The 12,897-nt window shown below is 50.4% G+C and overlaps 4 protein-coding genes across 4 annotated transcripts; all 4 read right to left on the bottom strand.

Moving 5' to 3' along the window:
• Positions 1-38: 38 nt before the first annotated feature.
• Positions 39-3,218, bottom strand: TEOVI_000502500 (Unconventional myosin; the record flags this gene model as incomplete). The annotated part of the gene is made up of 1 exon (XM_067222576.1): positions 39-3,218. The coding sequence occupies one exon, from the start codon at positions 3,216-3,218 to the stop codon at positions 39-41; it is 3,180 nt and encodes a 1,059-aa protein (XP_067078677.1).
• An 866-nt stretch (positions 3,219-4,084) lies between these two features.
• Positions 4,085-4,549, bottom strand: TEOVI_000502400 (uncharacterized protein; the record flags this gene model as incomplete). Its single annotated transcript, XM_067222575.1, has 1 exon — positions 4,085-4,549. One exon carries the CDS (start codon positions 4,547-4,549, stop codon positions 4,085-4,087), a length of 465 nt encoding a protein of 154 aa, XP_067078676.1.
• Positions 4,550-5,195: 646 nt separating this feature from the next.
• On the bottom strand, positions 5,196-8,018 carry TEOVI_000502300 (uncharacterized protein; the record flags this gene model as incomplete). Its single annotated transcript, XM_067222574.1, has 1 exon — positions 5,196-8,018. The coding sequence occupies one exon, from the start codon at positions 8,016-8,018 to the stop codon at positions 5,196-5,198; it is 2,823 nt and encodes a 940-aa protein (XP_067078675.1).
• Positions 8,019-9,198: 1,180 nt separating this feature from the next.
• On the bottom strand, positions 9,199-12,648 carry TEOVI_000502200 (Importin-beta N-terminal domain/HEAT-like repeat, putative; the record flags this gene model as incomplete). The annotated part of the gene is made up of 1 exon (XM_067222573.1): positions 9,199-12,648. The coding sequence occupies one exon, from the start codon at positions 12,646-12,648 to the stop codon at positions 9,199-9,201; it is 3,450 nt and encodes a 1,149-aa protein (XP_067078674.1).
• Between the last annotated feature and the right edge of the window lie 249 nt (positions 12,649-12,897).

Here is a 12,897-nt window from a genome sequence, read left to right as displayed (position 1 = left end):
ATATATATATATATTTCCCTTCCCCTCTTTTTTTGTTCCTACGTAACGTTGTTAAAAAGGCTACGCGCGGCCTCATCTACACTTCCATTCGTGCTTCGAAGAGCATTCTTCGCCTTCTCCTTTGAGACGCCAAGTTTCACTAACTGCTGCACTTCCGCATCGAAGGACGTCCAACGACCCTTCTCCCCCTTTGGTGGTTTCTCCCTGAGCCGCTCACCCACGTCCTCGCGAAGCAACCGGGCAGCCGCCTTTTCCACGTCACCACTGTAATGCGTGAGTACAGGCACGACATGACTCCGGGGAAACCCCAAGTCCATCAGATCTCGTATTTTTGTCGTGTAGTCCGCCGCGGCATGTGCACTATGTTTCGCCTCTAACAGGATAGCACTCAATTGAGTGACGCCAATGCTATCTCGCAATCGATCCAACCTTACACGGGCGGATTCTTCCTTCAACAAATGTCGTCTCACAGAGGCAAGTTCTGTTTCCGTCACTCCGTAGCCCCGCAAGACCATCTCGTCACAGCCCGCTAGTCTGTAAAGGGTGTTAATGCCATTGCGCAGAAACTTCTCAATGATCTGCTGCCGCATGCCGGCCTCATCCATCACACGCGTGAAGGAGAGCGGCAGAGATCCATCAAACCGCTGCCGTTGCATTTCAAGCAACGCCTTTAGTGATTCCTCACGCTTCGGTAGGAACAGCACGACGTCTCGTATTGTCACTACGCCAATAGACGGAAACAGAGCAGACAACTCCTCTATCCAATCCATCAGTTCCCTGTTCGTAGCATTTACAGACATCTGCGCCACGCGCCGCGCCTGCTCCTTTCGTTCCAGCTTCAGCTCCGCTTGACGGCGCTCTTCCACCCGACGTTTCGACTCACGATAAACATAAACCCACCGTCGAAGGAGAGGGACGCACCGACGTAAAAGACAACCCTTTCGGCGCAGCAGCAACCTCTCAAGTGAAGCCCACACTTCCGCACGGAGAAAGACTTTGGTACGGCCCACAGCGAAATTGGGGGTTGCCCAGTCGTAGAGCTTTTGATAGACCGCGAGCGTAGTCTTCGCCGCTTCTTCAATGCAATGACGCTTGTACAACTCTGCTGGTGACCGCGGCATAATGAGAAAGAAGTACCTGCAAAAGTCGTGAATGGAGCGGCGCACTGGGTATCCCTGCCGTTTTAGTTTAATGGTTTGTAACAAAGACGTCGATTCCAGTTGATTCGAAACGAGAACGTTTTCAAACAGGTGTGGACTTGCAGACATGTTGGGTTTAATGCAACGAACGAACTGGGTTTCCGTCAACTCCAACTCCTCTCTCAGTGCAGTTAGTTGATTTTGAAAGCGCAGCCCCACCGTATGTTTTCGATCATTGAGCACTGGGCCGTCAGAAAACAGGGAGCGAATGAACGCATCCGCAGAGTTGCTTACAGTCTGGTATACCTCATGCTTGATGCCATCTGTATTCTTCTCCAGCCAATCCCCTGTGGTGTAGTTCACGAAAGAGGCATAGTGCCTAACACCAAATTGGTTCGGAACGGTGCTTTTGGGAAGCACAAAGAACGTGTTTAAGGTGCGCCAATGGTCCCATACATTTTGAGTGAAACGCTCCGAGGTTCCAGCTTTGTAGTTGCACTCATTGTCAAGCAAGGCGAATATACCAAACCTCTTTTGTTCAAACATACCGATGCACTCCGTGTTGTCAGGAAAAGCCACTTCCGGGATACTCACGCCTTCGCTCTTACACTCTGCCTCGTCATTGAGGAAGGTATATTTGTTATAGTGGTTCTGTAACACATCGTTGGCGTAATTGATGCACAACTGTTCGAAACCATTGGTGGAAAAATTCTCAAAACCGAAGATGTCAAGAAGCCCAATGTACTTACACTCATTTGTGCTCTCCTGTGGCGCAATTGATGCGTTTACAAGCTTCACGAGGAGATCAAACAGCCCAACGTAAATAGCCTTACAAAAGGCTCCACAAAAACCTTCAGCCTCCCTCTTGTTGGCATGAATTGTCACGATGCTCGTACTACTTTTCACGAGAAAACACTCACGCAAGAGCTTGGGGTCCACCTGGAGAAGTCCACAGGCTGCTAGAAACGGGCCCTCATCCACTATGCATGCCTTATCATTTTGGTCTGACGTAAACTCCAATTCCAACAGATGCAAAATGGCCGCAAGTATCTTAAACATGCTTCTCGAAGTATTGTTAGCAATGCCAAGATTAGTGAGCGCCTTCCGTACTTTACTGAACTCCTCGGCGTCATTCAATGTTTCACCGTCCACACCACGGCGGTCAAATGTGTTGCCAACTCTGAGACATTTGTAGTCAGCCGATGTTTTCAAACCACCAAGCTCTGCCTTTTCCTCCGGAGAAAGTCCGGCGAGCATTTCGTAGAAAATGTGGTAATTCCGCTCACCACTAGCCTGTCGAACAATGCGGCTCTTTTCCAATAGGTATGTGGACACCTTACCACCCACCATGACTCCGGAGACACTGTCGAAGTAGAGTTTGATGTACTTGCCGAAACGTGATGAGTTGTGGTTGCGCAAAGTGCGAGCATTGCCAAATGATTCCAGCACGGGATTGCTCCACTCAAGGCTGTCGGAAACTTTATCCGCAACCCGACGTTGCATAGGGTTACCACTACGCTGATGACTCATCTGGCCGAGGTAGCCGACCAACATTTTGGTCGTCTCCGTCTTGCCACTGCCGGATTCACCGGAGATAACAACAGATTGGTTTCTGAGACCTCGTACAATTATTTGAACGTACGCTCTGTGCGCCACTTGCCACACGTGAGGAGGAAGTAGACGCTGGTTCGGTGAAGTGAGGTATTTTTCACGGTTTTTGTCAGTGTTAAATGGCATAGGTTGAAATGGATTAACACTAAGCACAACCTCACCCAACAACGAATACTGCAAGTGCAGCTCCTCGAAACGCTGTTTGATGCAATGCAGCGCAGGTGCTACGTGGAGGTCGTTCAGATGAAACAAATCGGGATTCTCCGCGTCAAAGGCTTGTGGAATATAGCCGTGCACCCTCGTGATTGGGATGGTCTCAACATTCCCACTCGCGGCATCTTCCACTTGCACCTTTCCACTCCCCTCCGGAACCGCCTTTACGACACCGCGGATCCACCCCTTCTGTTGCTGCTGGAAATACACCTGCTGCCCCACAACTACGCGTTCGACTTTTTGCTCCGTGGTCATATCAAAACAAGTGGATAAGTTGTCCCCAATTAAACTATATTTTCCCTTCCCCGCTCTGACTCCACTTGAAATATGACGAACTACAGCAATGAACAGGCACTATAAGCCTCGTCGATCACAACCCCCTTTTGTACCTTCAGCTCTTCCGACAGCACTGTCTTCGGTAGTTCAGCGCACTATTTGTTAGCACACTCTTTCTTTTCCGACCTAATTCTTTCACAGTTCGCTCTGTGCAAATTTAGTTCGACGCTACTTGCGTGCTGTTGTTTTTGCTCGTGTCAGGAGAACAATATCAACCTTTCTCTCTTATTTGTGCCTTCCCTGTCGTATAACCATGTAATGGCGCCAGCAAGAAGAAAGCGTGAAAACAGCAAACAGTAATGCATTTTATTTATTTTATTTTTTTGCCCCCCCCCCATTCCACAGGCATAAAACAATGACACGGATACAGCACGAATGGTAGAAAGTGAGGAGCAGAAAAAAAAAGAAAGAAGGGTGTAGTAGCAGGTGAATGAAAAAAAAAAACATTTGTAGCAACCACGATAAAAGTAACTATAAAGGTGAACAACTAAAGCGCATAGACCATAAATGACTAATCAGCCAACAAACAAAACACCTAAATATATCTCATCCACACCCTCACAGGATGCAAAAAACAACGTCGGAAGAGGAAATATGTGCTAAGCCAGAAGGACTGACGCTCCTTTAGGGAGAAAAAAAAAGGTGAGCGGATTATCGACAGCTCAAACCTTTTTGCATGTGGTACCGCTCAATTTTCATAACGACAAGCACTGTTGCTGTGACCACTATTGCGCTTGTGTAAATGCGCGCGTGGATGCTGCGGAGGGAGTAGACAATACTGCAGATCAGGTGTTTTTATAAATCTTCCCCTTGAAGAAGAGAGCAACGAGCGAGCCAATTGCAACAATTGTTAAGAAAATGGGGAAGAAACAGAAAAGCTTCCTCGAGCTTGCATTGCGCTCAGAGGCTTCGGCAATCTGTTCCCTACCCGCAGCGACGCTGTCCAACGCAGCAGTTACGTTAACCCTTACGGCGTCAAGGGGCTCCTGCTGCTGTTCCACTAGTAATGCAAAGTCCTCCGCCACCGCCCGCAAATCTTCTACGCCCTCTTTGATGGCCACAGCCTCCACTAGTTTCTCGCGTTGGATTTGTTCCTCCACACGCATTCCGCCCAAATCTACGTAGCGAAGCAGAGATTGTTTCACATCATCCGTTTCTTCCGGGGGGGCGGACCTCCGGGGAATTGGTGGACGCCGGCCCCCTTCGCCGCCACCTGCCAATGAGCGATACTCCGACCGCTGTGAATTCATTACTGCTTGGCGTACTAATTTAACGCTGCCGCCACACAGTCGAATAGACACAAAAGACGATGAGGGAAGAACTCGGTACGAACTTTACACTAAGTACTATGATGTCTACCGTTTTGTTTTCTTTCTTCTTTGATTGACAGGCACGTTATATACCTAGTGGGGCTTTCCACAGAGCGACAGCGTGCTGGTACCAAGCACAACAAGTGCAATAGGCAGGGAAGCCATAAAAGTGGTAGGCCACCAAAAGAGAAGAAAAAAATAAAGTAAATTGCTGGAAGAGAGCATAAGCGGAAGGAGGGCAACAGAAGGGAGTGAATACGCGATCCTACGCTTATTCAACCCAGCGAGAACTAAATCAAGGGAAGAAGGGCGTAAAAACGTATGGCAGAAACTAGTCCGTAGCAATGCCGAAGGCAATGGAGCGCCGTCGACTGCAGATTCCACCTGTAAAGATACGGTGACTCATAGGTCACCAATAATCAGTGGCTAACAATAGCCGGAAATGAGTGAGAGAATTTGGCCACCTTCTTACAACGTGATAACCTCCCTCCCGCGGGTGCGCATCGTTCCAATTAATTCCCCGCCTCACTCAAGATTTGTATCCCTTGGCGTGTAGTATTAGAGACATCCAGAGAGACATGGTACGTTACTGTGCTGTTTCTTTCTGCTGCAGGGCCCTGAAGTATGCAGCGTCTGCTTCCGTGTCTTGCTCATGCCGCTGCCTTACTGCTTCGAGCCACTTGGTGAGGCCCAGCTGTTGCTGCTTAACTGCCATAGCATCTTTCTGCTTACTTAGCCGAAGCGAAGTTGCTGATGCGCACAGAAGCCGCGCATGCCTCACACGCACAGAGGCAAGAAGTTCCGCTGTTGGTAGCGGGATAGGGATGCTGTAAGCCACACGATCGCGACTTAGCTCCTCCTCCATTACCTCTGGCATTTGCCGCTGCCGGTGAAAGGCTTCCTCATCATTGCGGATGGCCAGCTCATCGCTTTTTACCGCAATGGTATCACGCACTCGCTGTTCCAGTTGCTGCAACGCAGCGGCATCCAGCGAGTTCTCTGCCTCCAGCAGTTCGTCAGCTGCGGTGAATACAAACGGAATGATTACCACCACATCCCCGTCGTCGCCATTCCGTGCTGAATGGGCGTATGCGGTGTTGATACCGCTGGGGGTCGGCGCACTGCCTGGACTACGTTTCCCTGACCTCAAATGTGGTCTGGCTCGCACAGTGACCAGCTGTTTCCGCTGACGGAGCACTGCACAGGGACCGTATCGATCAGCAAAACTCACAGGTGGATTGACAACACCCAGTAGTGTGAAGGGAGTGTCTTTGGCCACCGGCACCGATGATATAACAGCGCTCCGAAGGTCCGTATCGAGCACATGCTGAAGGATAGCACCAAAAGCCTGCACGTCATATGGATGTACCACTTGACGTGAAGGATCCAGTACCAAAACTTCTTTACCCTTCGAATAACCTTCCATTGACTCAAGCGCAGTGACGGGTACAGTGAGGCTCACAACCTCGATGGACGCACGCAGATGACCTGGATGAGATGATGAATGCTCCAAACGGAGCCTTTTGGGGGGTGAAGGGTTGTCGTTTATTGTATCATTCACCTGGGTTTCGTCGGTTTGGCTGCTAATGGAGGGGATTCGACACTCCACAATGACAGTTTCCGGTGACGCCGGGTTAACTGCAGTCACCTGCACAATTTTGTCGGAGATGAGAGTGTCTCCAAACGGAACGGGAACGGCGAGATAAAACTGGCTCCCCACCATTTTGAAGGCCGTTTCAAAAGCTTCGCCAGAGGCCGTTGAACCCGCATCCCCTCTCTCTTTTCCGTGGCCATTGTAGGTGAGGAGAAGTGTGGCGGCCTGCTGCGTTATAGCACTCGTAAGAGCGCGGAGAAGCTGTACACCACCGTCCGCCACCAACACATGCTTGCCGTCCCGCAAGCGAATGAGGTTACGCACCTCACTGAGATCGTCTATATCCACGTGACGACTAATAAACGTACCGTACGCCCCGTCCATTGATGAGTAAAAGTCCGTCGCTTCGTAGTCAACGAACTCAACTCCAGGAAAGTCCGTTTCCGCGCAAAGTGGCTTGATTACTTTTGTCACATCACAGATGGTCACGCGGCTACCCACAAGGAATAACCCCTGTGACGAAGCCTTCCGCTGCTGATGTGCACTGCGCTGCACCTCCCTCTTCATACGCTGTTTTGCCTCCTCCGTCTGAATCAAAAGATCACCGAGTACCTTCGCTCGTACCTCACGCTCCAGCCTAATACACGCGGCGCACAGCAACGTTTTATTCTCTAAGCTATGGCCGCAACGCGTTGCCTCAGAGCAGGTGGTGCTGAGCGGGCCGAGACACCGGCAGCACTCCGTAGGGTACTCAACAGCGCAGGGAAGAAAAGCATCTGCACAACTGCCTTTAAAAACGTGTCGGACCGTAGCGTAAATAGGTTGCAGCGTTGCCTGGTCAAGACCAATAATAACAGCATGTGAGCATGTAAGTGGCTTCTCGATAACCTCAAAGCAGTTGCACAACTCGCTACAGCTGTGTAAGCATTCATGGCCGCATGGCATGGCCGTCTGACAAGCATAGGGGCAATTGCTGTGGGATACGCGTGGATGGCACTGTTCCATGCACACATGTTCTTCTCTTTGACACACGAACGGCTTCAGGCAGAGCCGTCGGCAACCGCGAACAATCGGCACGATACCGTACTCCAGTTGCCGCTGGTCTGCATGACGGGAGCAACAGAGTGGAATACGAGGTCCCATCAAGGATGGGAGCTGGGCATCTGCCGGTAGTTTGTCACCTTCATTGAAAGAAATGGATACCAACTCACCCTTTAGCTTCATCACAAGTGCTTTCCACTGCGGCCACTGAGTCGTAAAACGTGGCGTAGTCCAGCCTACATCGGTGACGAGTATAAAAGCCCCTCCTGCACCAGCAACTGCATCGGCGATGAACTGATCCTGCTGCATAGCCGCCTGCAAATGCTTTTTAGTGGGTGGCAGTGTTAAGAGGTATATGACTACTTCGTATTGATGTACCATCTTGTCCCTTTTATTCATTGCTGTGAGTTCATGTGGGGCCAGTAGTGTTGGGAGTGAAACATCATCGGATATACCAGATTGTGCATCATGCGCCCTACCTTGCAGTGCGTGCTTTAGCTGCGCTCCCAACTTTGTCTTCACGTCGCCTGGGACGATAATAGCCACTTGGGTCAAGTTAGCACCATTGTCATTGAACCAACAGACGAGGTTAACCGTTTTCTGGAGCTCTCGAGTGCTTCGCTCGCTCTCAACAGTCACTTGATGTGTCCAAAGCCACAAAGGCACCTGCAATCCCATAGACAGCGCTCGCGACCGCCCGGCATGGCCATTGTAAAAGAAAGCTGTAATGACCTTTTCCAGCGTGGAACTGAACGTGTTGGTTCTCTTTTCCATACCTGCGCCCAACCCACTACAACGCCTCTGCCTCTAGTCGAAAAGAACAAAATGTGTGCGTACATTTGTATGTAGAAGACAGATAAGGGAAGATAAAAGATGTTTCAGGGTAATAGAAACGGTAAAGAAGCGGTTTTTAAGTTGTTTCTTCAGCAAAAAAAAAGAAGTTCAGAAAGTGAACAAAATAATAGCAATAGTGCGACATTCATTGACAGCGGTGGGAGCACCCAAGCACTTTTCCATTCATGCGATCCATGACGGTTTTTTATCCCTGAAGCACGCCTGAGTTTACGATCTTTGAGTGATGGGGCTTGGAGTAAGAAATTATTACCTTTTATATTCGACATTACTGTACTACAGAAAAAAAACCTCCATGCATGCGCTGCTCACGCAACCACGTAATAGAAGAGAAACACACACACACACACAAAACTGATGATAACCTACCCCAAACGTGAAAACAGTGCGCCCGTATTCCATCACATACCCAGTCAGTTATAACATCTGTTGTGGTTCACCTGCTAACTACATCATATTTTTCCGCTCCCGGTTGGTGAGCCCAGACACACGTAACAGCGGTGGCAATGTTTACAACAGCCTTCACGGCATTTCTTCCTAATGCGCTCCCATTTTACTTCCTACAATCTCCTATGGATTTGAGAAGAAAAGCTAATTTATTTTTAAACGTTGGCATACGCTTACCCGTTCGGCACCGTTGTCTGACAAGCCACTACGTTTCAACCGTTCCGGGACGAAACGCAAAACAACACCAGCTTCATTATTACCATTATTATTCGTCGCGATTTCCCTAATGACCACAGGAAGCAAGGGAAATTGTAAATATGAAAGTCGTACTTACGTGTTTTTAACTGCTCAACAGAGCTGCTGGCACCACCACCCCTCCCCCTCCTTCTCATCCACAACACACAATTGGCATCCTCGTAGGTATTTAGCCAACTGAAGGAATTATGTCAATGACACACGCGCATAGGTCTCCTAGCGAGTTTGCCATTCCTTTTCTGAGCCCTCTTTATTTTATCCCTAAGAGGGTGATGGGCTACGGGAATAAAGAAGGGAAAGAGGGTAGAGGCCCACATTCTGAAAAAAAAGCCTACTACAGAGCGAATGATCCCTTGAGCCCTGACTTATTATTTGCTCCTTGCTTCACTTCATATGGTTATTAGCAGCAACCGTATCGTTCAAGGGAAGAGAGCAACTCCGCTGACAAAAACTGCGGACACGTCTCCCTCCACTTCTGACCGTGGCTTTGCAACATTTTTTTTATGCCTTCGTTAACTAACAGATGCTTCTGCTTCTCCTCAACGGTAGGAGAGGCCAGCACCTTAGCGATGCACTGTGCCATCTCTACCCAGCACTGAGTCACTACAAATTCCCTCTGCTCGTCTAAAATGTGAACCAGCGTGCGGATGGCATTGGCATTCTCTGAACGGTCCACACGCATTGGCAATCCTCCAAGAATGGATGGCACAACAGTCGCGAGAGGCACAACTCCCGGTGAAAGGCATCGCACCATCGAACAAATCGCTGAGATGGCATTGTCAACAGCGGCAGGTATCTCCTCACATCCGCCAACGACAAGCCAAAGCGCTTGCAGAAGCGGCGTCGCTGCAGCTTCAGTGTTGAAGCGCCCGGAACAGCTCTCCACCAACACACGAATCATGTATGCACAGTTGGCGCGTGCAGTCGACTCGTCTGTAGAAGATATTAACTCCAGTGCGAGGGTAACGGCATGGTCCACAAATGGAGCCGCCTCCGGACCGAGGGACTCAAGAATTGATGCAATGGAACCCGTTGCCATCACAACGTCCTCCGACGGGCGATCCAAGGAAGCGTAGGGAAGTAGTAGCGGCAAAATCACCTCGGCTAACATTCTAAACCCTGGACCATACGCCTTCGCAAACGCCTCAACCATTTCGCATACGGCATCCATCAGCACTCCATCATGGTCCTCTCCCAAAAGCAACTGGTCTCCATCAGAGCCGGCAGCCCCGGTGGCTTCTCCATCAGAGCTATCGGAAGCATCATCATCTTCATCTTCCCGCTGGTACGGCATCCGCTGTTGCAGGAGGCGTGTTACAATTTGGAGGAACTCGCTAGTGTCTGCGAGGAACAACTGTGGCCCAAAGAACTTAAACAGTAACTCAAAGGCGTCGCATGCTGCTGCTACAACCTCCTTGTCCTCTTCCCCTTCCCCCCGAATACAGGGGAGAAGGGTTTCGTTAACGAGTGTGTTAAGTCGCTCACGCGCGGCCGGGGCCAACGTGTCTAGTGCGGTGTCCTTTATGACGCACTCAGATCCATGAACAGCCTGAGTCAACTTCGCTAATGCAAGAAGGGTGCTGCAGCGGATGTTGCTGTGGAAATGCACATCAAGATCTGCAAGTGCGGCCCAGCAGGCGTCTATACGCTGAGTGCCTAGACTCGACATCAACACCTCCGCACAGACTCCAACAAAGTAAACGGCGCTGCTCTTCTCTTCCAGGTCAGCTGTACGAACACGCCCGTGGATCTCTTCCGCGTCACTTCCATCGCTGCCGCAGCACTTGTCATCATCATTATCATCGTCACCAACCTCATCTCCCCCAATCACGGCTTTCATGGTGTTGCACTCATCGTCCATCTTAAAATGGGGCATGGCACCACCTGCGAGGAGATGTTTGTTTTCGTAGTGCGCTCGATCCTCTGCTATCGTCTGCAACGCACAGTTAATGGTGTCATCGAGGTATGGGATAAAATCTCCCCGCAACAATTCACAGATGTTGGAAAGAAAACCAAAACTTTCCTCGCGTAATTGAGGCTGCCGGGTACGCAAATTTTCCGCTACCTGCTCCATGAAAAATGAAAGGTGTGGCATGAACGTCTCTCTTCCCATCGCTGCTGCCACGACACCAGCCGTTTCCGTCGCTCTCGCACGCAACAGGATCGTCTCCGGTGAGGTCATGGTTAGCGGTGGCTTCAGCAACTCGAGACAGTGTCCCGCATGTTGTTTAAATGAAGCGCACTGGGTTGTCGCTAACGACGCGATGACACCGCACAGCTCGCTTTGCGTCTGTAGCGAACTGCACCCGATTGCCTCCAACACCGCGGGGAGTAAAACTGAAACGTGTGGCTCTACATCTCCTGCCAGGTTTTCGCACAACGTGTCAAGCGCACAGGCAGCTCGGCGCCGGACCGCATCCACCTCATCCCTTAATAACGGCACGAGCATGGGGAACAGTTGCTCATGGTGAGTTAAAATCTCCGGTTGTAAATGTAGGCAAAAGTAGATGAGAGCAAAGGCAGCAGCTTCACGCGGCACAGGCTCGCTATCGCTGAGAAGTTGCTGCGTAAACTCCAAAACGTACCGTACACGGCGCCTCAAATACCCTGGATTACCCTCTGCCAAACAAGCAAGAGCGAGGATCGAAGCTTTTCGCTCCTTGGGACCCACCGCCTGTGGGCTCTGTGCAACCGGTGAAATCAACGGTAAAAGCGCTCCTGTGAAAGACTTCGCGGCAACTTTTGTTGCTATCGTACTAAGCAGGCGACCAGCAAACAAACAAGGTGGATCCACGTGCAGCATATCCGCAGCATCATTCTCATCGCTTTGAGAGTCATCACAGTTTTCCATGCCCTCCGTATGCGCAACCTCTGGGAGGGAAATTGCGTTGTCCTCACTCATTACTTGCACACAGGCGGAAACAAGGGGCTCCAGCACGGTGGTGGAGACGAATTTTGGCTTCTGATTAACCAAACTTGCAAGCACCTCAGCACAGCTCTGCCGCACACGAGGTTGAATTGCTCCATTGGTCATAACAGAAAGCACCTCCAAAGCCACACTGCGGAGGAGAGCCCCGTGTTTCTTCACACTGAGGTCCTCCACCAGCTGCTCAAGAAGGTCCAACACATCCACGCAAAGATTAGTTTTGGTTTCTTCGGTCCCGCACTTAGTCAACAGCGCCAAGCACTGAGGCACAAGCTGCTGCAGCAACTGTTCCCACACTTTTGTCTGCCCCCGCATAAAGACAAAGAGCGTACCGACAGCCTTCACCGCCGATCGCTGAACAGCATCTTCCGAATCCAACATGCCTTGAAGCACCGCCTCCACGACGGGCAAGCAATGGGTATCAGCTTCACTCATCACTTCAGCCACACTATAAGCAAGAACCATCGCCAACTCACGCATCTCCGCACGCGGATCGATTACTGCGGCACGAATGGCGTAGTTAAGCTCCGGCCAGCCACCGTCCTCGTCCATTGCATCTGCTTTTGCCACCCGCGTGACAAGATGCGCAAGAGCCAGGCGAACAGCCTTCACCGGCTCACAGCCGAGCTGCTCGAGAAGCGCCCCCTTAAAATCCCCACGTGACTCGGAAGGAATGGTACGCCACAATGACAAAACTTTCTTTCGAAGCAGCACTGCTGCCAGTTGCCGAACTCCCGGTGAAGATCCCTGCACATCTCGAAGCATCACCATCAGTAATGTCAGAGTCGACGGGGTGGTGAGCAACTGCACAACAGACTTTTCCACATTGCGGCGCTCATTGTTGTCAGTTGAGTGTAGGATAACGTGAAGCATCATCTGCAGCTGCTCCCTGCTCACAATACCTTCGGAAGCTGCGGTGGTCATATCTTTAAATACACTAACGCGCTCCTGCTTTCTCCTTTATGTTTGTCCTACCCGCCGCGTGCACCTCTACTCGGGACGTTGTGACTACTGTGATCGTGAATAATAAAAGAGGGAATATAAAGAATCTGATGTAAACGAAGGGACTCCTCGAGGAATATCTCTTCAGACGCTAATAGATGGGGAGGAGCACATGTAGAGCGGTATGGTAAACAGAACTCACCGGAGCGGATTAATAACAACGTTAAGTCG

This window comes from Trypanosoma equiperdum, assembly GCF_001457755.1.
Source record: "Trypanosoma equiperdum strain OVI genome assembly, contig: ctg_1655, whole genome shotgun sequence".
Classification (NCBI taxonomy): Eukaryota; Euglenozoa; class Kinetoplastea; order Trypanosomatida; family Trypanosomatidae; genus Trypanosoma; species Trypanosoma equiperdum.
The sequence above is the reverse complement of the archived record's forward strand: the minus strand, read 5'-3'. Positions and strand labels throughout refer to the sequence as shown.